The sequence below is a fragment of the Hyaena hyaena genome, unplaced genomic scaffold (genome assembly GCF_003009895.1).
Source record: "Hyaena hyaena isolate Hyena2069 unplaced genomic scaffold, ASM300989v1 scaffold_138, whole genome shotgun sequence".
Classification (NCBI taxonomy): domain Eukaryota; kingdom Metazoa; phylum Chordata; class Mammalia; order Carnivora; family Hyaenidae; genus Hyaena; species Hyaena hyaena.
In genome coordinates, this window is record NW_024080770.1 from 2,833,997 (window position 1) to 2,857,464 (window position 23,468).

General features: G+C 36.2%; 1 protein-coding gene across 3 annotated transcripts in view; it reads left to right on the plus strand.

Moving 5' to 3' along the window:
* ATAD2B (ATPase family AAA domain containing 2B) overlaps positions 1-23,468 on the plus strand; it is a 162,955-nt gene that overhangs the window by 81,260 nt on the left and 58,227 nt on the right. For all 3 annotated transcript variants that reach the window (XM_039238342.1, XM_039238343.1, XM_039238344.1), the window contains 3 exons: positions 2,027-2,117; positions 7,566-7,877; positions 12,652-12,787. In XM_039238342.1, the coding sequence (XP_039094273.1) occupies positions 2,027-2,117; positions 7,566-7,877; positions 12,652-12,787 (539 nt within the window). The remainder of the gene's footprint in view (positions 1-2,026; positions 2,118-7,565; positions 7,878-12,651; positions 12,788-23,468) is intronic.

Consider the following 23,468-nt stretch of genomic DNA (forward strand, 5'->3'; position numbering starts at 1 on the left):
AGAGTCAGATGCGTAACTGACTGAGCCACCCAGGTACACGTCAGTTTATCTTGATGACTTTGAAGTTCTTTTTGCTGGACCCCAAATTCCTCATTAACCCAATAAAATTATCCTCTTTGTTATAAGTTGCTTTTTCATAGTCTTGAGAATCTCAACTATCAGTGTTGAGGGAACAAGTGTTTTCAAATTTCCTTGAAAGAAGGCAAATGTGAAGGTAAAATTCTGATATACCTCTTCATGTTGGTAATATCAGCTGATTATGGATTCTTACCACTTCAGTTTCTTTTTAACTGTGGAAGAAAAAGAAATTTCATTTAATCTGAAACCAAGGTGTTAAAATTTTGATTGTGCTATGTAGTCAGATTAAAGGTAGAAAATGCTATTTTGAAAAAAAAAAATCAAGGTAGAATTGCTCAAACATTTGACTTTTTAAAATGAATTGGATTAATATTCACTGAAATACTACCATGTTATATATTAAAGTATCAACTAACTTACAAGATAATGATATGCATTATATTTCTTTACTTGATTGAAAATGTTTTCAATTTTAAAACTTTTTTCAAGTTTTAAATTACTTGTTTAGCTCATTGGCAGTCATAATACCTCATGCATGTGATAGAACCAAAAGTTCTGTGAAATCTGAATCTGTAGTTTAAAGGTTAACACTGAGTGGGGTGCCTAGCTGGCTCAGTCAGTAGAGCATGTGACTCCAGAACTCAGAGTCATGAGTTCAAGCCCCACGTTGGGCGTAGAGCCTACTTAAAAACAAAAAGAAGTTAGCACTGAGTATGGAATTGTTGAATCATTATGTTATACATTTCAAACTATTTAACACTGTACAATTATAATTAATTATATTTCAATAAAAGATTATAAATGCTATATACATTAAACTATATTTTTCTATGTATTTAGATGGTAAAAATGATCTCAGGTCATTCATTCAAAATATTGAAACTTAGTTTTTAATTTTTTAATTAAAAGTAAAAAATTAGTTTTAAGATTAAAAAAAAATTTTAGTGTTTTATTTCTGAGAGAGAGAGACAGTGTGAGCAGGGGAGGGTCAGAGAGAGAGGGAGACACATAATCTGAAGCAGGCTCAAGGTTCTGAGCTGTCAGCACAGAGCCCAACGTGAGGCTTGAACCCATGAACCGTGAGATCATACCCTGAGCCAGTGTTGGATGCTTAACCGACTGAGCCACCCAGACGCCCCTTAATGTTTTTTTAAAATTTATTTCTGAGACAGTGTGAGTAGGGGAGGGTCAGAGAGAGAAGGAAACACAGAATCTGAAACAGGCTCCAGGTTCTGAGCTGCCAGCACAGAGCCTGACGTGGGGCACCATGAGATCATGACCTGAGTGAAGTCGGACGCTTAACCGACTGAGCCACCCAGGTGCCCACTTAGTTTTTAATCTAGTCCTAGATGAGTCAAGATCAGTCACTTAAGTCATATGTGCCACTAGTTAACTCCTTCACCTCTCAGAATATTAAATATGTTAGTTTGATAAACAGAGACATGGTCTCTACTACGTATTACTGTATTGTTATTATGGGAAATTAGAGTTGATGTGGATGCCATGGTGTTTAAATTTCTTTTAAAATAAACAGTTGCTGGGGCGCCTGGGTGGTTCAGTTGGTTGAATGTCCAGACTCTTGATACCAACTCAGGTAGTGATCTCAACAGTGATCTCATGTTTCATGGGATTGAGCTCTGGTTCAGCCTCTGGGCTGTCCGTGCAGAGCCTGCCTGGGATATTCTCTCTCTCTCTTCTCTCTCTCTCTCTCTCTCTCTCTCTCTCTGTCTCTCTCTCTTTCTCTTTCTCTCTCTCCTTCCTCTCCCTCTCTTCCTCTCAACCCCTCCCACCCCCCACGTGCTGTCTCTCCCTCAAATAAACTAAAAAAAAATGAACTAAAAAAAATAAGCAGTTGCTTTTCTGGGGTGGTGGTTAGCGCATAAATTTGTTCCAGCGAATACATTTGAGAGGTTGATGATATTTTATTTATTTGTACTGTTTTTCTTAGGCAAGAAAACACATTTTACAGATCCATACCAGGGATTGGAATCCAAAATTGTCAGATGCTTTTTTAGGTGAATTGGCCGAAAAATGTGTTGGTGAGTGCTATTATTTGAATTCTTTCATTGTTATTGTTTGTGCTGCCGGCCCTTTCCCCTTATGTTTGGAATGTGAATGAATATAGTTATGTCTCTGTGCAATAGATGGCTGGCTTTGCCTTTAAATGTAACACTTATTTTGAACATTTCACTTGAAGTTTGAATACTTCTAAATTACAATTTTAGCTGCCAGTAGGTGTTTGATTATTAATAAAGCTAGTAGTAATATGCTTTCATTGAGTGCTGGATTTCCATGATATTAGTGCATTGTATCATTTTAGGAATTGTTCTCTTTTAGAAATTTTGCTGAGAAAAATAAGCTAACCTTTAGAGATAAAGGTCCACATCAAAGGCAGGACTGCAGTCTTTTACTTTGCAGATTGACGGGCTCATCTTCATTTCTGTGGTCTAGAAAGAAGTTGAGTGAGAGGAGTCTTAAAGAAAATACTGGCATCTGCTAGTATTTCCCCAAATACAAAACTGTCCAATTTAATGTTAAATTATTCATAGAGTGGAAGATCCTCCCCACAGAGTGAATGACTACTACTGTCCTAAAAGGATATAGTAAGAGTATTTTATGTACATACAGGATCATACATAGGAGATGGAATTCAGGGTTTTGGCTCTAATTAGGTCTGAAATAAAAGTGAATAGTGTATTAAGCAACTGAATATATACACTGGTATTTTCCCTTCATTCTTTATCTATCTTCTGTCTATTTTCCTCTTATTCTCTCAGAAATAAAAATTAAAAATCTTTCTCCATGAACTTTTTAAGCATTATGAAAAAATCCCCAAATAAGCTCACTAACAATCAGCAGTCTACTTGGGAAAACTTTAAAGTTACCAAAACCAGAAAGAATAACTTAGTTAAAAAATCATTTTGATCCACCATCAAATATTAAAACTTAAATAGAACATTAGTCCATTCAGTTAGCTACATCCGAATTATCCTCTTCATCCACAGGGACCTCCATCTCCGAAGCAGCATACCTCAACTTTTGAACCACAAAGACCTCGACATCTTCTGGTGAGGAGAAAACGTAAATCTCTCTAGCACTACTCCAGTTTAAGCTTTGCCTGGTATAAGAGAGCATGCGCCAAACCCATTTCATGTAAATTTGGCTTGACCTCTGCAAAGCCCTTGTGCTGCTTTATGGGAGAGGGTGGTATTTGGTACAAAATCCAGTCTTTTCCCTTTTTGAAATTTGACCCCTTTTATTTCCTGCTACTTTTATGATATTTTACTAGAGTATGGATCAGACTGGGAAATCTTTGTAGATTTTTGTGAATTTGCCACAGAATGATCCTTAGCTAAAATAAGCAGTAGTCTTCAAATAATTTTGGAAATTCCCTAAAAGATAGGTGTTTTAAAATTACTTACTATTACCCTATCTACCATCTGAAAGATTACACACTAATTTTTCATCCTAAATATTAGAATCTCAGTTTCCTTTTTTCATTTCCAAAGGCCACAACTTCTCATTATTCTAAGTGATTTATTTTAGCTTTAAAAGTCAGTTTCTTAAGTTTAAACATTTTTGAGACATAATTTCTTATAGGACTAAAAAGTTCCTCTTGCCTTTTGTGGGGGGATGGTGGTGGTGGTGATGGTGGTTTAGAATCTGCTTACAGTATACACCGTTTTCTTCCTGGAGAGTTACATAAAAATCTATTATAATTAAATGACTTCTGTTTTTGATTTTGACATGTATTCCATTTAAGTTGCCAGTTTCACATAAAAAATGCAGGTCTTCAGACAGAAACAGAATAGTAATAAGTTTTAAATTCATTATGAACTTATCACTTTCTGTATCCCAAACATTTTTTAACATGTATGGGTTCAGTTCATTAAAATTTATGCCTAATAAAGGGTATGTAGTCTTGATGAAAACTGCAGCGACAACTGACCCCTTGTTAGAGGTTATGGATTTGGTAACTTTTACCTTAAAATAAATTCCCAAGTACTTGGAGGTATTTGCATGCATTATAGGTGTGATTTTTTTTTTAAAAGCAGTCCTCACATAATTTTGGCGTCCAGATCACATGTATGAATAGTAGGAGCTTAAGGTTATGAGGACCTCAAACCTAATCATATTTGTCTATTTATTTTCACTGAGAGGGCCAAAACAATGAAAGTGTCCCAGTGAGAGGTCTTTCTTGTGGACCTTATGTTTGATGTTTTACGTAAATGGTAACTTCCTAAAACTTTATTATTATCCTTGTCTAGTCTGTAACCTTTTTAATAGCTCATATTTTCAGTTTTGCAGACAAGTTTCCATTTCAGTGGCAATATTTAAGAATGCTTTTTCTTGGGGTGCCTTGCTGGCTCAGTTGTTAGAGCATGAGACTCTTGATTTCGGATCGTTAAGTTCAAGCCCCGCATTGAGCATAGAACTTACTTAAAAAGAAAAAAAATTTGCTTTTTCTTTGATATCTAGATATTTGTGTTCATCAGTATTAGAATAGTAATGGTAGAATTAATATGATTATGGAATTCTTATGAAAGGGATGTTGATTTTTTTTTAACATCAGCTTTTAACTTTCAAAAGACTGTAGTGTGTTTTCTGTGTATCTAGGGTGATCATGTTACCTGCATCTAGTTTTTAAATCAGAATCCTTTAGAGAGTGAAAAAATACACTTTTAATTCTGACAAGACAAGAGGCCTAAACCAGGACACGTGATACTAAATATAATTATTTAGCCATGGTTATCATGTAATTTTTAATTGTTTTAGAGTCTAGTAAAGGAAGTATATTATTAAATCAAGTAGTTCTCAGTTTTTTCCTTTCATATGTCAGAATCACTTGTAAAGTTTTCTCAGAATAAACATTTATGATATTAAACTGCCAGAGATTCTGATTCACTAGGTTTGTTGGAAATCCATTGTTGGCAGTTTCATTGTTGAGTAGCCAAGACTGAGAACCCCAGATATAAACCAGTAATTCTCATTCACAGGCAAATGTAATGAAGATAATTTCATTCTTTTTGTCTATTGATTATGATAATCTGAGTGAAAATTAATTTCTTTAAATGGGATCTGTTGTTGGTAACTCTTAAATTATCTTTAGTAGATTAAGAAAAAATGACCAGTCCATTGCTATTATGTATTTTACTGACATTATGTCAAACATGAATGTTATGAGCACCACTTAGATAAAATATCTTTTAGTGGCTTTTTCTGTTTTGCATTGTTTCTGAGTTTTTTTTAATTTAGGCTTTTGCTCTTAGAAATAGGTTCATATAATACATTCACCAGGTGTGTATGTTCTTTTCAAGAAGAAAAAGAAATGTGGTTGTTTATGTTGTTTAAAGATGGTAGTTTATTTTTTACTTGTTCTGAAGTGGATTATTTGATTAACTGTTTATAACTGAGCTGGTATTTTACAGTTATTTTGTTGAACTAGTCTAATTAGGATATGTATGGCATGGGAAAAGATACTTTTTTCCCCCAGGGCTATTCATTGAGAAATAGAATATAAAATGAAAGACTAATGGTAAATTTCGTAGATTGATTGCTGTCATGGGACAGTGTTCATGCTTAGTCTGCTTATAGTTTTCTAAATTAGATTCTTATAGTCATACTAAGTTTTCCTTTAACTGAATAAATATTTCTTGAACAGTGCAGAAATTTTCCATGTTTTTCATAATTTTCATTATGAAACTTTTACTCTTCATTAATGAGTAAAGAATTTAGATATCTTCAAAAAAGATGAAAAATCTAGTAGATATAATTCCTCCACTTTTTATGATAGTACATGGTAATGTAACAGTTTTACTTTCCCAGACTATAACCCTGGAATTACTTTCTTTTTTTATTCATTCTTTTACTCAAGAAATATTTACTGGATATCTACTGAAGGCTAGGCCAGGTATTATTTTCAGTATATGAGATATGTTAGTGGACAAAACTGATGAATACTGTACACTCACAAAGCTCACATTCTAGTTGGGGAAGGCAGACAGTAAACATAATAGGTAAATGACAAGGTGGTACATGTTACGGAAGAAATGGAGCAAAGAGGACTTTTTGTTATTTGTGAAACTCGATGAACAGGATGGCCCTACTAACAATAGAGGTGCATTTTGGTTGTGTGAGTTACTTACAGTTTGATTTATCTGGTTTTGTGCCTTAATGTTCTTTTTCTGCCAGTTAGTCTGGAGCTGTTTCTTTTCTGCTTATAGTTTTCCTAATCATCATTTGTATTTCATTATTCAAGTATTCTACAATGTCATTGCTTGGTATAAGAAGATAAATAAGCTTGATGCCATTCTTGGAAGAGCTTAGGGTTTAGTTTTTTTTTTTTTTTTTAAATGTTTTATTTATTTCTAGGAGAGAGACAGCGTGAGCAGGGGAGGGACAGAGAGAGAGGGAGTCACAGACTGAAACAGGCTCCAGGCTCTGAGCTGGCAGTCAGCACAGAGCCCGACGCGGGGCCCGAACCCACAAACCGCGAGATCGTGACCTAAGCGAAAGTCGGAAAGTCGGACGCTTAACCGACTAAGCCACCCAGGCGCCCCTCTTAGGGTTTAGTTTTAAAACTAGTTCGAATAGTTCCCCCTGCTGGCATAACTGATAAAAGTGACCAAATGCAAGTTTAATTGCTGATATAAAAGCAACATAGCTGGTTTGAGTTTTTCTTCCTTTTTCTGGTTAAGACCTAACAGTTTGTGTATTTTTGTATGTATTTGTTGCTTAAGTGAGTCAAAAGATTTCAAAGCACTGGGGGCTTGACTGTTAACTACAATAATCAGTTACATGTGGGTAATGGGTAATACACTGTGTTTGTATAGACTTTAGAACTAGATTATCAGTTATTTTAAGTTAAAGACATATTAAAAGGAAGTTAATATGGAAAATTAATGGATTCTTATTCCCTTTAATACCTTTGAAATTATGATAGATAGTGACAACTTTAAAGTATAATTTTTGGGGTAATTACATATAAATTTGCTATGGTTGGCACTCAAAGTTGGTAGTAGAATGGCTCTATTTTTGAAATTTCTGCATATATTCTACTTTGTACTGCCCCCTTATATGTGTTTGCAAATTAGTGATATTAGAAAAATTTATAGGTAAGTGTGATGTCTTGAGGACTAAACTAATAATTGATAATATTGATGAAAGATTGAGATGAAACTTATTCTTTAAACACTTTTCCTGAAGAAAACTGTACATTATAATCAGTGTTTTTGGCACAAAATACATGGCTTATCATTAGTTCATGTTTTGTTAATTAAAATATTCAGGATAGTTTTATTACTGAGTAATTTTATTAGGTGATTTACATGGTCAGTGTTTGCTAATAAAATTGTATATAATTATTGATTTAGTATTAATTATTTCCTAATATACACACTAATAAAGATGTTTATATTTGCAAACTATTATTAGTACTGTAAGAATGAACTTATTACCTTTGTTATTCTTTTCCTTTTGTGCATTAGGCTACTGTGGAGCTGACATCAAGGCCCTGTGCACTGAAGCCGCCCTCATTGCTCTGCGGAGGCGTTATCCCCAGATCTATGCTAGTAGCCATAAACTGCAGCTAGATGTCTCCTCAATAGTGCTCAATGCCCAAGACTTTTACCATGCAATGCAGAATATTGTGCCTGCGTCTCAACGTGCTGTCATGTCTTCAGGACATGCACTATCCCCCATCATAAAGCCGCTATTGGAAAGAAGCTTCAACAACATCCTAGCAGTCTTGCAAAAAGTGTTTCCTCATGCTGAAATTAGCCAGAGTGACAAGAAGGAAGGTACTATAAGTTACTTCTTCATATTATTAAAATGAAACAAGTACAGGCATAAATAAATTTTGAGTTTTGTCGTAAGGTTATTTATATATTTGCCATGAATATAGAAAATATTTCTATTTCATTCACCAGGATATATTCCAGGCCTGGTATATTGCTTCGCATATGGTAGTTGCCTAGTGAATGTTTATAAAAAGAAAGAATGAATATTAGTTCTATTATTGCTTGGGAGATTCTATCTTAACATAGAAGTGTTACTGTCTTTAGAAAAGTTGATTATAGGGGCGCCTGGGTGGCATAGTCGGTTAAGCGTCCGACTTTGGCTTAGGTCATGATCTCGCGGTTCGTGGGTTCGGGCCCCGCGTCGGGCTCTGTGCTGACTGTCAGCTCAGAGCCTGGAGCCTGTTTCAGTCTGTGACTCCCTCTCTCTCTCTCTAACCCTCCCCTGCTCACGCTGTCTCTCTCTCTCTCTCTCCTAGAAATAAATAAAAACATTAAAAAAAAAATGAATAGAAAAGTTGATTATAATAAGGATGGGTTACATTTAATTAATTAATTTAAAGACTTTATTTAAAAACATTTTTTAAAATATTTGTTTATTTTTGAGAGAGGACAAACAGAGAACTTGCAGTGGGGGAGGGACAGAGAGAGAGGGAGACACAGAATCCGAAATAGGCTCCAGGCTCTAAGCTGTCAGGACAGAGCCCGATTCGGGGCTCAAACTCACAAACTGTGAGATCATGATAGCTGGAGTTGGACGCTTAATCGACTGAGCCACCCAGGCAGCCCAAGACTTTATTTTTAAATAATGTCTATACCCCACGGGGCTCAAATTTATAACCCCAAGTGCAAGAGTCACATGTTCTACTGACTGAGCCAGCGAGCACCCCTATGTTTAATTTATTATAAAGCCCTTACATAAATTGTCAGTTATTAATCCCCACAAGAGTCCTGTGGGGCAAGTACTTTTGTACTGTAAAGGAGGAGACTGGAAGACTTAGGGACATATTCACTATTTAGGGTCATTCAGTAAGTTCCAGGGCTTACTCAAACCCAGGGCACCTAACTCTAGAGCCTTTGTTCTTAACTATGTTGCTTATAATATCCCTATGGATTCAACTCATCAAATATATTTTTGTGTTATTGCAGTGTGCAGTGCTAATGGAATGTAAATCATTAGTAAGGGAGTAAATTAGAACCTAGTTGTAGAAGGTCTTGAATTCTAGCCTCAAGATTGGACCTGAGATAAAAATAGAAAGTTACCTTTAAAAAGTCATTCAGAGGTGCATTGGTGGCTCAGTTGGTTGAGCATCTGACTCTTGGTTTCAGCTCAGGTCATGATCTTGCAGTTTTGTGGGTTCATGCCCTGCATTAGGCTCTGTGCTGGCAGCATGGAGCCTGCTGGGATCCCATCTCTCTCCCCCTGTCTGCCCTTCCCCAACTCGTTCTGTCTCTGTTTCTCTCAAAATAAATAAACTTAAAAAAAGTCATTCATTTACGGGGAAACTTTCTAGGTTCATATACTAACCAAAGTAAGGCCTATGAACTTTGAAGAGAAAGTAATATTTAAAAAAAATTTTTAAATGTTTATTTATTTATTTTGAGAGAGACAGAACAAGTGCGGTTGGGGGGGAGGGTGCAGAGAGAATCCCAAGCAGGCTCCATGCTGTCAGCGCAGAGCCCATTGCGGGGCTGTGTCTCATGAATTGTGAGATGATGGCCTGAGCTGATGTCAAGAGTTGGATGCTTAACTAACTGAGCCACCCAGGTGCCCCAGAAGTAATATGTTTTAATTATCTTAATTTTCCCAGTTTTTAGTACCTTATTTAGCATGTAGTCTGCATCAGAAAATTGTTCAATTAATAATACTAACATAAAAAATATTATATATACTAAAATCATCAAACATAAAAAATATTATATATACTAAAATCATCAACATTCAGTGTATTTTGTTTATAAATTATATTCTTCAGAAACTGTATTTTTCAGGGATAGATTCTTATGAAATATCCCATGAATTACTTGATTTCTTAAGTTTGTCAAATAGGAGATTAAATATTTTATTATGCATGAACTAGGTACTTGGCCACGGATTGTCTATTTCTTATCTCTGATTTTCATAACTGAGGATATGTATCTTTCTCCCAGTTTTTTTTAAGTTTATTTATTTGACACATGGATATGTGTGGGGATGTGCACAAGCAGTCGAGGGGCAGAGAGAGAGGGGGAGAGAGAATCCCAAGCAGGCTCTGCACCATCAGTTCAGAGCCTGAGGCAGGGCTCAGTCTCAGGAACTGGAAGATCATGACCTAAGCTGAAATTGAGAATGGGACGCTTAACTTACTGAGCCACCCAAGTGCCCCTTTTCCCCAAATTAAAAACAAAAAACAAACAAAAAAACTTATGTTACCTTTAAAAAAATGATAAAAATCTTATCTCTCCATTTGAAATATTTTATGATAATACCTTTATTTTCATTTGAGAGTTTTTTATGGCATTATTATGTTTTCTTATAATTTTATTTATTTATTTATTTTTGAGAGAGAGAGAGAGAGAGAGAGAGAGAGAGAGCGCAAGCAGAGGAAGAGCAGAGAGAGAGGGGTGACACGGAATCCGAAGGAGTCCCTAGGCTCCGAGCTGTCAGCACAGAGCCTGATGCTGGGCTTGAACCCACAAACCGTGAGGTCATGACCTGAGCCGAAGTCAGACGCTTAACTGACTGGGCCCCCTGTTTTCTTATAAATTTTTAAATAAGTATAAAGCATGCTTTAGTTCTAACTTTTCTTCATGTTCCAGTAGAGAAGAGAAATCAAATTTTATTTGATTATTAATGACTGTTTTTTAGTTATTTAGATACATTATTCTGGTTTGTTTTGGTCTTAATGTTCTTCTTAGATAGTATCTTTTGCTGGTATATGAAATTATTACCCAAAAGATATTCAATTATTTTTCAGGTTAACTTTCATATTAGTTGTACTAAATATTTAACTTAAATTTTATTTAATGTTTTATTTATTTTTGAGAGAGAAAGAGAGACAGAGTACGAGCAGGGGAGGGGCAGAGAAAGAGGGAGACACAGGATCTGAGGCAGGCTCCGGGCTCTGAGCTGTCAGTACAACGGGGCTGGAACTCAAGGACCACAAGATCATGACCTGAGCCAAAGTCAGACACAACTGAATGAGCCACCCAGGTGCCCCGTAAACATTTAGCTTTTAAAATCTATTGAGGGGCGCCTGGGTGGCTTAGTCGGTTAAGCGCCCGACTTTCGCTTAGGTCATGATCTCGCGGTTCGTGGGTTCGAGCCCTGCGTCGGGCTCTGTGCTGACTGCCAGCTCAGAGCCTGGAGCCTGTTTCAGTCTGTGACTCCCTCTCTCTCTGGCCCTCCCCTGCTCACGCTGTCTCTCTCTCTCTCTCTCCTAGAAATAAATTAAAAAAAAAAATTAAAAAAAAAAAAAAAAAAGATAAAATCTATTGAAATCTGTATCTGTCAGCACAACTTAGTACCTCTTTTTAGAAAGTAGAAAAAATAAATTCCTCTTTTATTTCTTTGTTCTTTTTTTTGAGAAGGGTATGATTTCTATTGACCTTAATTTTCTCTCATATCTCTTACACATGTAGTATTACTTTTTATTGAATGAATTGACGCTTTTGTTAGGCATGTGTGAAGCACAGCTATTGTAGTCCTTCAAGCTGTAGTTCACATAAATTTAAAAAAATTATTTTAACATTTATTTATTTTTGAGAGACAGAGACAGAGTAGAGGCAGGGGATGGATAGAGAGAGGGAGACGAAGAATCTAAAGCAGGCTTCAGGCTCTGAGCTGTCAGCACAGAGCCCAGTTTAGGACTCAGATCTACTGACTGCAAGATCCTGACCTAAGCCAAAGTTGGACGCTTAACTGATTGAGCCAGCCTGGTGCCCCCAGATAAATTTTTTAAGTATTGCATTTTCAAGGGAGATTTATATTTATAGTTCTAGTTTCTCCATTGAACATTAATATATAGCAGACCCATATAGAGATTAATGTTACTTGATGAGTGCATTTAAAAAATATTTTTTTAATATTATTTTTTTATTTTAGAGAGAAGGAGAGGGGTAGGGGGTGGGGGGGAGAGAATCCCAAGCCGCCTCCATGCTCATCGCAGAGCCTGGCGAGGGGTTTGATCATGATGCCAAGATCATGTCCTGAGCTGAAGTCAAGAGTTGGATGCTCAACTGTTTGAGCCACCCAGGCGCCTCAAATGATGAATGCGTTTTTCAGATTGGCTTTGTTTCCACGGAATTACTCCTTAACTAGACTAGATTTTATTTGTGAAGGTGTATATGTGTGTGCCATGTTAAAAAAAAAAAAAAAATCATTTTGGTCCTTGTTGCTTTTGTAAAAACTGGCCATAACTCAAGTTTACCATAGTAGCTAAGCCAAATGTCTTCTATGAAATGTACCAGTTTTGGTCACAATTAACTTAGAGATTTTTAGTTAAGTATGTGGGTGTTTTATGAGGGTGCCATTTATTTTCTATTTCTTGAGGCTAGTCAACGAAGTCTTCCAAATCACATCTCATAACACTTAGGCAGTCTCTAAAGGTGAAAGAATTCCACTGATTCTATTTACAAATTATTAAAAAAAAAATCCTACAGTTTGTCAGTTTGCTTGGTCGATTTGTATTTGATAGGTAACTTGTTAATGTCACACGATTTTTAAACCAATTTTCCTTAGCTTTGGTGGGACATTAATATTAAATGACTTTACAAGTCATTTTTTTTTTTGAAACAGATATAGATACTCTGATTTTAGATGATAGTGATGATGAGAATGCTTTATCAATTTTTGAGACCAGTTGTCACTCAGGATCACCAAAGAAACAGTCATCAGCTGCTGCTATACATAAACCCTACCTTCATTTTACAATGTAAGTAATGTATCAGTTTTTTAAAAATTTAGAGTGATATTTACTATTTGTGGTTAGAATTATGGTACATTATTACTTATGGTTGTAACTTCGAGGACTTTGTTTTCTCTGTCATTTGGACACAATTCAGGAACATTTTTACTGTGTATGCTTTTTTCCTCTGGTAATAAATTGGTTTATTGGTGATCTAAAGATGGTTTTTTGTAAGCTCATTGTGTGCTTTCTTTCTCTCTCTTTTTCCCTTTCCTTCCTTCCTTCTCTCCTTCTTTCCTTCCTTCCTTCCTTCCTTCCTTCCTTCCTTCCTTCCTTCCTTCCTTCCTTCCTTTCTTCCTCTTCCCTCTCTCCCTCTCTTTCTCTTTCCCATCCCTTTCCCTTCTCTTCCCTCCTCTTCTTTTCGTTCTTTTTTTCCCTTTCTTTCTTAACCAGGGTAGAAGGAAGGACTGTCTTTAGAAAATCAGCTTATGTCCCCAATTTTAATGCCTTTTATTGTGAACTAAAATGGTCACAAATAAGATATTAACCGTGATCTGGAATATTTTAATTTGTAGTGTCAGATGGTAATTTAGGGATTCTCAGAGTACTAAAGAGATTCTGAATTAGAAATCTCTCAGTAAACAGATAAACAGGTAACTTTCTGGTTCTCCAAATCCTCATTAGTTTACACTTCTCTGATTTCGATTTTATTATTTTTCTATTTACATTTATCTTTATCCATGTTAAAGCATCTTTTGTTATGTGCTTTTTATTGTTAAACAATTTTAGTGCTAATGCAATTTTTTAAAATCTAAATTCTAGTTAGTTAACATATAGTGTAATAAAGGTTTCAAGAGTTGTGCTAATGTAATTTTAAATTAAGAGATCAGCTTCCTCATTTACATAATTAGCATGAATTTTAGAGGACCATATTGCTTCTGTCAGGCAGATCTAATAGCACTTTCATTAGAAAAGGCTGGATTGATTGATTGTACTTTTAAGTAATTTTTTTCAAATCTGTTTTGAACAAATTTAAGTCTTCCAACTTGAAGTTTTTCCTATGTAGATTATGGTGAAATGTTAATTTGATTATTTGTTTTGATAACTCTTTCTTAGTTTTTATTTTTTAAAATGAGGATAAGTTATTTTCATTTACTCTTTGTTTTGTTCTTTAACAGCAAGCTCTTCTATTAGAAAATTCTCTTCTGTTCTAGATCTTTTCTTTTATGTCCTTAGGGATGTCTTCTTAGACTTTTTCAGTAATTTCACAAGTCTGTTTTATTGATGGCCAAGGGGAAACCAAATAATCATTTTTTTCCTGACTCTCACCTGGCTACCCTGTATGTATGTGTATGAGATTGTGATTTGTTATGACAATTTTACTTATCCGGATTTGAAATATATGATAGGAGCTAAGAAACTGTCAAGACTTGTTCCAATTTTATGGGATAGTTCTGCTGTTAGTGATATAGAAATAGATTTTGATATTAGAAAACTTCATGTGCAGTTTTGAGGTTGACCTTTTATTAACATTCTCTGTCATTGATTTAATGTATATCACTGGTATGGCTTATTTTGTTTGGTTTAAAACTTTTTGAAGGGTTTGGCTGAATGTTAATTTCTTTTATGTAAACTTTTTAAATGTTTTATTTATTTTTGAGAGAGAGAGGGAGACAGAATGAGCAGGGGAGGGTCAGAGAGAGAGGGAGATATAGAATCCAAAGAGGCTCCAGGCTCTGAGCTAGCTGTCAGCACAGAGCCCAACACGGGGCTCGAACCTGCACACTGTGAGATCATGACCTGAGCCGAAGTCGGACCCTTAACTGACTGAGCCACCCAGGCACCCCTTATGTAAACTTTTCTAGTTCATGATGTGATTTTTATTTAATAGGAAGCCAGCTATATCCTAGAAATAAGCTTTTTTTTGGTTTTAGATGTTTTGATAAATTCCATTCATTTATTTCTTTATTCTGCCAATTTTTATGTGTTTATGCCAGGCACTGTACTAGGTCCTGAAAACATAAGCATGAATAAGATATAAAGTAGGTTTATACTTTATACTTACTCTGGAGAAGTTCTTGTTATTGAAGGTGACAAACATTGTGATATGGCTGAAGTGCTTTGTTAGCAAAACTAGAAGCTTCCATTGGGAAGTTCAGGTAGGCTTGACAGAAGAAATGGTGATATTTGCTGGCCTTCTGAGTATAAAGGGATAGGAGTTAGCATCTGATGCTCATTACAAACTAAACATGTGGCAGGTATATAAAGCTAGAGACTTTATATATAGCAATTCATATAGGCCTCTTAACAATCATATAGCATTTGTGGGATCATCGTTTTATAGATTAGGAAACCACAATGAGAAAAAAGTATATTGCTCATGATTAACCTGATAGCAGGAAGCAGAGCCAGGCTCTGTACTGTTTGTTTCCTAGGACTCTATATTTTTTTCTATTTTACTGTGTGTGATTTCTAAATTGATTTCTGAGCTTAATAAGGTAGATAGAGAATTGTATTGCTTTTTTGGATAGGTTGGACAATACAATTTTCACACTTTCCAAGAAGCATACACTTTAGGATATAGGCTTTTGATATGTGTTGTACATTTTTGTTATTGTTGGTTTGGTTTGGCCTTCTGTCTGTCTGTCTGGACAAGTGTTAGTATGCCCAGTCAATACAGAAAAAATACTAGACAGGTAGAAAGCATGACTTTAATACTGGTCTCTAGTAACACTAGCTTGGGCATTCCTGGTGGGTTTCTGTTTCTGGGACTAGTTTCCTATAACAATGTTGAAACCTTTATTTAGATAAAAATTTTTTTATTAACATTTATTCATTTTTGAGAGACAGCACAAGCAAGGGAAGAGAGAGAGGGAGACACAGAATCTGAAGCAGGCTCCAGCCTCTGAGCTGTCAGCACAGAGCCCAACGCGGGGCTCGAACCCACAAACTGTAAGATCATAACCTGAGCCAAAGTCAGACACTTAACCAACTGAGTTACCCAGGCACCCCAAACCTTTATTTAGATTTAAGGTGAAATAAAAGTCAAGATATTTAAGGTCTGTCAATCTGATAGAAAACCCTTATCACGGAAAATAAGTTTTCCTTCTTACTCTATATTACCTACCATAAGGGAATTAGAAACCGAGATTTCTGAGGTTTTCTAAATGAAAATAGCTTTGTTTTTTCTGATATACTCTGTAGAAAAATTCAAGTAATTAAGAAGAACTTAAAGAGAAAGTAAAAATTAAAGCCCAGGCACCTGAAGGTAATTTTTGTTAAAGTTTTGGTGACCACATTTCCATATTCTCTGTGCATATAGATGGACCCACTTATTTTTTTAATATAAATTAAAATCCTCCTGTAAGGCTGTTAACATAACTTGCCTTTTTATCCACTGTGTTTGCAACATTATTTCATACTAGTGTACGTTTAATGTCGTTCTTTTAATATTTTATTTTTGGATGATTATTTTTATAACCTTATTGATAAAGATTGAAATTTCCAGGTTTCCTCTTTTATGATACATATATGGATCTGGATAGGCATCTTTCTCAGTATATATTTTTAGCCTGTTATCTGATTGATCGATTAGGGTAAATTTTAAAAACAGTGATTGTTCTGTCAAAGCGTATATACATTTAAAAATTTAATACAGGTTGTTAAACTGACTTCCAGAAAGGTTGTCCCAATTTACATTTTCATCACTGATGTAGGAGAGTGTCCTTTTTCCTGTAACCTTGTTAATTCTGAACAGTTTGCCTTTAAAAATTTTTGCCAACCAGATAGATGAAAATAATATCTTCTTGTTTGATTTATTCATTTGTTCTTTCATATTTACTCTGATACATTATCAAAGTGCCCAGTCATGTGCTACATGTTATTCTAGGTACTTGGAATATATCTGTAAAAAAAATTGGCAAAGACCCTGCCCTTATTGAACTTACATATTAGATAGAGATAGATAATAAAATAAGTATAATAGATAGATTGAATATTAGAAGATATATACTATAAAAAAAATTAGATAATGCTTAAGAGGTCGGGGGGTCCTTGGGAGTGGAATGAGTTGCAGAATATCCTTTGTAAACATTTCAGCATATATGTGATATAATAGCCAAATTTAATTTTGGAAAATTTTGCTTTTTTCCATTACACAATTCATGAGAAAGCCAAATTTTCCCAACATATACTCAATAATAGTATTAAAATTAATTTTTAGTTTATCAGTCTAACATATCTTCCATATAAAATGGTTTTTCATTATTTTGAAAAATTTTTCGGGGCGCCTGGGTGGCTTGGTTAAGCGTCCGACTTTCGCTTAGGTCATGATCTCGCGGTTCGTGGGTTCGAGCCCCATGTCGTGGGTTGGAGCCTGTTTCAGTCTGTGACTCCCTCTCTCTCTGACCCTCCCCTGCTCACGCTGTCTCTCTCTCTCTCTCTCCTAGAAATAAATAAAACATTAAAAAAAAAATTAAAAAAATTTTCATGTCTGTTAATAGCTACCAGATCTTTCCTTTTTTTTTTAATGTTTATTTTGAGCGAGAGAACATGCATACATGTGCTGTGTGTGCACAAGTTGGGGAGGGACAGGGAGAGAGAGAAAATCAGAGAGAATCCCAGGCAGGCTTTGCGCTACCAGCATAGAGCCTTATGGGCTTGGTCTCACCATTTGTAAGACCATGACCTGAGCCGAAATCAGGAGTTAGATGCTTAACAGACTGAGCCACCCAGATGCCCCAACTACCAAATCTTTCTTAAGCCAACATTGGTCTTGAGCTTTAGACCATCTCTAGCTGTCTCTTGCCCTTTGTGTGCCACAGGTCCTTCAGTATGTACTGGACTAGGTTTCCCCTTCTTTTCCACTGGGTCATCTCAGCTCCCATGTACCCATGGAGGTGTTGCAAGTAGAATTGGGGATCTTCCGCAACTCCTTCCTCTTTCTTTCTTCTGTACCTAGTCAGTGTCCAGGTCCTGTAAATTAAGTCTCATCTCAGGCTGTTCCTTCTTACCTCCTCTGACATTGTTCTTGTCTAGACTATCATAAACATCTCATACCTGGGTTGTTAATGTAGACTCCTAACTGGTCATCTTTCCTCCTGTTGTGCCCTCTTTCATTTTCTATACTGACATAGTGATAATAGAGTTTTCTTTTAAAACATGTGTATGATTATATCACTTCCCCTGCTTAAGTATCTTAATGCTTTCTCATATTCTTCAATGTGTATCCCAAACTTTTAACAAGGTTTACAAAACTCTATATAGCTTTTCACACTCTGGTTCTCCTTCCTCCTAACCACAGAACCGTTACCCATACATGGCCCTAAACCCTTAAAAAAAGCTAGCTGTATGAACTATTACTGCAAAGGGCCAGGAGCCTCTGGTCCTTTGCACATCCTGTATTTGTTTCTTGGAATTTGTCTTTTCTGTCTCCAACCTGTTGAGTTTGTGCTTTGATAACACTGTACAGGAAAGCCTTTGTTGAGTCTGTAATTGGAGTCTGTCATAGCATTCTGTACTTAAACAATGCTGCTTGTTGATTTTACTGAATTATATTAGTTTGTAGATTTCCTTTTTCTACTCAATACCTTTCAAGTATGAGCTCCATAATAAACTGGTATTATTGATATGCAGGGCTGAGGGACTCAGCATAGGAAGCATTCTCCAATTATTAAGTGATTGAACATTTAAGAAATGTTACCTGATTTGTTTTCTTTTTGAAGTGTCTTTGTCCTTTGACCATGAAACTGTTTTGTTGTTGTTGTTAAAACACTATGAACCACAAGCTCTTTGTACATTAAGAACCATTCCTATTAATGGCAGATTGTTTGTCTCATTTGATTGTTTGCCGTTTGGTTCAGATTGTAATTTTTGAGTTACAAAGGTTTATAGATTATGTTGGTTTTTTGAAAAAATAAAATTGACAAACCCCCAGCCAGGCTTCTCAAAAAGAAAAGAGAGAGCACTCAAATAGACAAAATCATGAATGAAAACGGACTGATTACAACCAACCCCTCAGAAATACGAGCAATTATCAGGGAATACTATGAAAAACTATATGCCAACAAACTGGACAATTTAGAAGAAATGGACAAATTCCTAAACACACACTCACTACCAAAATTCATACCGGAAAAGATAGAAAACCTGAACAGACCCATAACAAGTGAGGAAATTGAATCAGTTATCAAAAATCTCCCAACAAATAAGAACCCTGGGCCCGATGGCTTCCCTGGGGGATTCTACCAGACATTTAAAACAGAATTACTACCCATTCTTCTCAAACTATTCCAAAAAATAGAAATCGAAGGAAAACTTCTGGACTCATTTTATGAAGCCAGCATCACTATGATTCCCAAGCCAGACAGAGACCCAGCAAAAAAGGAGAACTACAGGCCAATATCCTTGATGAATATAGATGCAAAAATCCTCAACAAGATACTTGCAAATCAAATTCAACAGCACATAAAAAGAATTATCCACCAAGATCAAGTGGGATTCATTCCTGGGTTACAGGGCTGGTTCAACATTTGCAAACCAATCAGTGTGATACATCACATCAACAAAAGAAAAGAGAAAAATCATGATTCTGTCAATAGATGCAGAAAAAATACTTGACAAAATACAGCATCCCTTTTTAATAAAGACCCTCGAGAAAGTCGAGATAGAAGGAACTTATTTAAACATCATAAAAGCCATCTATGAGAAGCCCTCACATAACATCATCCTCAACGGGGAAAAACTGAGAGCTTTCCCCCTGAGATCAGGAACACGACAGGGATGTCCACTCTCACCACTGTTGTTTAACATAGTGCTGGAAGTCCTAGCATCAGCCATCAGACAACAAAAGGACATAAAATAGGCATCAGAATTGGCAAAGAAGAAGTCAAACTTTCACTTTTTGCAGACGACACGATACTCTACATAGAAAACCTGGCAGACTCCACCAGAAGCCTACTAGAACTGATCCAAGAATTCAGCCAAGTTGCAGAGTACAAAATCAATGTACAGAAATCGGTTGCATTTTTATACACCAATAATGAAGCAACAGAAAGAGAAATCAAGAAACTGATCCCATTCACAATGCACAAAAAAACCATAAAATACCTCGGAATAAACCTAACCCAGGATATGTTTGATGAAAACTATAGAAAACTTATGAAGGAAATTGAAGAAGACACAAAGAAATGGAAAAACATTCCATCCTCATGGATTGGAAGAATAAATCTAGTTAAAATGTCATTACTACCCAAAGCAATCTACACATTCAATGCAATCCCAATCAAAATTGCACCAGCATACTTCTCAAAACTAGAACAAACTATCCTAAAATTTGTATGGAACCACAAAGGATCCCAATAGCCAAAGTAATATTCAAGAGGAAAACCAAAACGGGAGACATCACCATCCCAGACTTTAGCCTCTACTACAAAGCCGTCATCATCAAGACAGTACGGTATTGGCACAAAAACAGACACATAGACCAATGGAATAGAATTGAGAACTCAGAATTGGACCCAAAAGTATACAGCCAACTAATCTTTGACAAAGCAGGAAAGAGTATCCAATGGAAAAAAAGACAGCCTCTTTAACAGATGGTGCTGGGAATCACAGCAATTTCTTACTTGACACCTCCCCAAAAGCAGGGGAATCAAGAGCAAAAATAAACGATTGGGACCTCATCAAGATTAAAAGCTTCTGCATGGCAAAGGAAACAATCCATAAAACTAATAGCGGACGGAATGGGAAAAGATAGTTCCAAATGACATCTCAGATAAAAGGTTAATATCCAAAATCTATAAGGAACTCACCAAACTCCACACCCGAAAAACAAACAATCCAGTGAAGAAATGGGCAGAAGATATGAACAGACACTTCTCCAAAGAGGACATCCAGATGGCCAACAGACACATGAAACGATGCTCAGCATCCCTCCTCATCAGGGAAATACAAATCAAAACCATACTGAGATACCACCTCACACTGGTCAGCGTGGCTAAAATAAGCAAATCAGAGGACTCTCGATACTGGCGAGGATGTGGAAAAATGGGCACCCTCCTACACTGTTGGTGGGAATGTAAACGGGTGCAGCCCCTCTGGAAAACAGTGTGGAGGTTCCTCAAAAAATTAACAATAGAACTCTCCTAAAACCCAGCAATAGCACTGCTAGGAATTTACCCAAGGGATATGGAATGCTGATGCATAGGGGCACATGTACCCCAATGTTCATAGCAGCACTCTCAACAATAGCCAAAATATGGGAAGAGCCTAAGTGTCCATCAACGGACGAATGGATCCAGAAGATGTGGTTTATCTATACCATGGAATACTACAAGGCAATGAGAAAGAATGAAACCTGGCCATGTGTAGCAACATGGATGGAATTTGAGGATGATATGCTAAGCGAAATAAGTCAGGCAGAGAAGGACAGATACCATATGTTTGCATGTATTAGAAGGATTAGGAGGAACTTAACGGAGGACCATGGGGGAGAAAAAGGGGGAAAATAGTGGGGGAGAAGGAGGGAGGCAAACCATGAGAGACTTGAATGCTGAGAACAAACTGAGGACTGATGGGTGTGGGGGGCAGGGAGGTGATGGGCATGGAGGAGGGCTCTTGTGGGGATGAACACTGGTTGTTCTTGGAAACCAAGAACTTGACAATAAACTATTTATTAAAACAAGTTTATAGATTATGAATTAAAAATACATGAATCTTGTGTTTTTCTTTTTTCTTAGAATTAATTTTGTTCTGTGAAATGAGGGTCTAAATCTTCCTTATTTTATTTAAATTAAAAAAATTTTTTTAAATTTATTTCTGAGAGAGAGAGAGAGAGCGAGCAGGGGAAGGTCAGAGAGAGAGAGGGAGACACAAAATCTGAAGCAGGCTCCAGGCTTTGAACTGACTGTCAGCACAGAGCCCGACGTGGGGCTCCAACCCACGAACTGCGAGATCTTGACCTGAGCCAAAGTTGGACGCTTAACCGATTGAGCCACCCAGGCACCCCTAAATCTTCCCTATTTAAAAAAATTTTTTTTCATGTTTTATTTATTTTTGAGAGACAGAGCATGAATGGGGGAGGGACAGAAAGAGAGGGACACACAGAATCTAAAGCAGGCTCCAGGCTCTGAGCTGTTAGCACAAAGCCCAATGCGGGGCTGGAACCATTGAATTATGAGATAATGACCGGAGCCGAAGTTGAATGCTTAACTGACTGAGCCACTCAGGCACCCCTTTTCCCTCTTTTAAAATAAAATTTATTTTATAATCCCCCCTCCATTTATTTTTTTATGCTTGTTATCTTGTATGAAATTCATTGAACTATGATGATTTGTTTCCCGGTCTATAGTTGTACTGATCTCTGTTTCTTTTTCTTTGGTGTATTCTACATTATATTTTATTATTCTGTTCTGTAATAGATTTTTTTTTTTTTTTAAGAGAGCAAGGGAGGCGTAGACAGGGAGAGAGAGAATCCCAAGCAGGCTCTGCACCATCATTGTGCAGCCTGATGTGGGGCTTGAACCAGTGAACTGTGATATCATGACCTGAGCTGAAACCAAGAGTTGGACACTTAACCTACTGAGTCACCCAGGCGCCCCTATAATAGTTTTCTTTTTTAATGTTTTAAAATTCATTTTGAGAGAGAGTGCAAGCGAGGGAGGAGTAGAGAGAGGGAGAGAGAGAATCCCAAGCAGGTTCCATGCTTAGTGTAGAGCCCAATACGGGGCTCGATCCCACAAACCTGTGAGATCATGACCTGAGCCAAAATTAAGAGTCGGACGCTTAACCAACTGAGCCACACAGGTGCCCCTGTAATATATTTCAGTATAGTGTAGTGTACATCCTAACACAGTGGTTCAACTTAGCAATTATATAGACCAGAATGAGAATTTGAACTCTTTGACCACTCATTTATATAGTCTCATACCTAACTTCTCTGAGTCTTGGTTTCTTCTTCTGTTTAATAAGAGGAAACTATGTGTTTCATAGAATTGCCAAGAAATTAAAACTGTGTGTAGTACTTCTTACTGAAACAGGTTTAAATGTTCTTGGATCTAGCACACTTTACCAAGTAACATGGAGCCTGCTTGGGATTCTCTTTCTTCTCCTCTCTCTTTCCCTTTCCCACTTGCTTGCTCTTATTATCTCTCTCTCAAAATAAATAAACATTAAAAAAAAAGAATCTTCTTTCCTTCTTTATATTGGTTATTGATGGTGGTAGGGTATGTTTTGATTTTTCTATTTCTGTCTTCTGACTTGTTATTTTGGTAGATTCTGACAGTTATTAATTAGTTAATTCTCTCAGATTTTTTAGTGCAGAATCATATACTTTACAAGCAACAACATTTTCCTTATTTCTTTCTATTAGTTACAGTTTTTATTTGGTTTATTCTTAATTGCATTGCTCAAAATTTCCTATGTTTACTATTGTGATAGATGAAGCTATTTCATTTATCATTTTAATTGTGTTGTGGAATCTGGAGAGGGTACAAGTTCAGCTTGGTTTAATGTTTTTTCCTAAATTTCTTTTTACTATTGTAGGTCCTTAGATGTCATGAATTAGGGTGTAGACATTTAGTTTTTATTGGCCTAAAATAAAAATTTGCTGCCACTGAAAAAGTCCTACATTTATTTTCTATCTTAAAAATTATAGTAAAATATGCATAAAATTTACAATTTTAACCTTTAGAAAAAAGTCCTACATTTT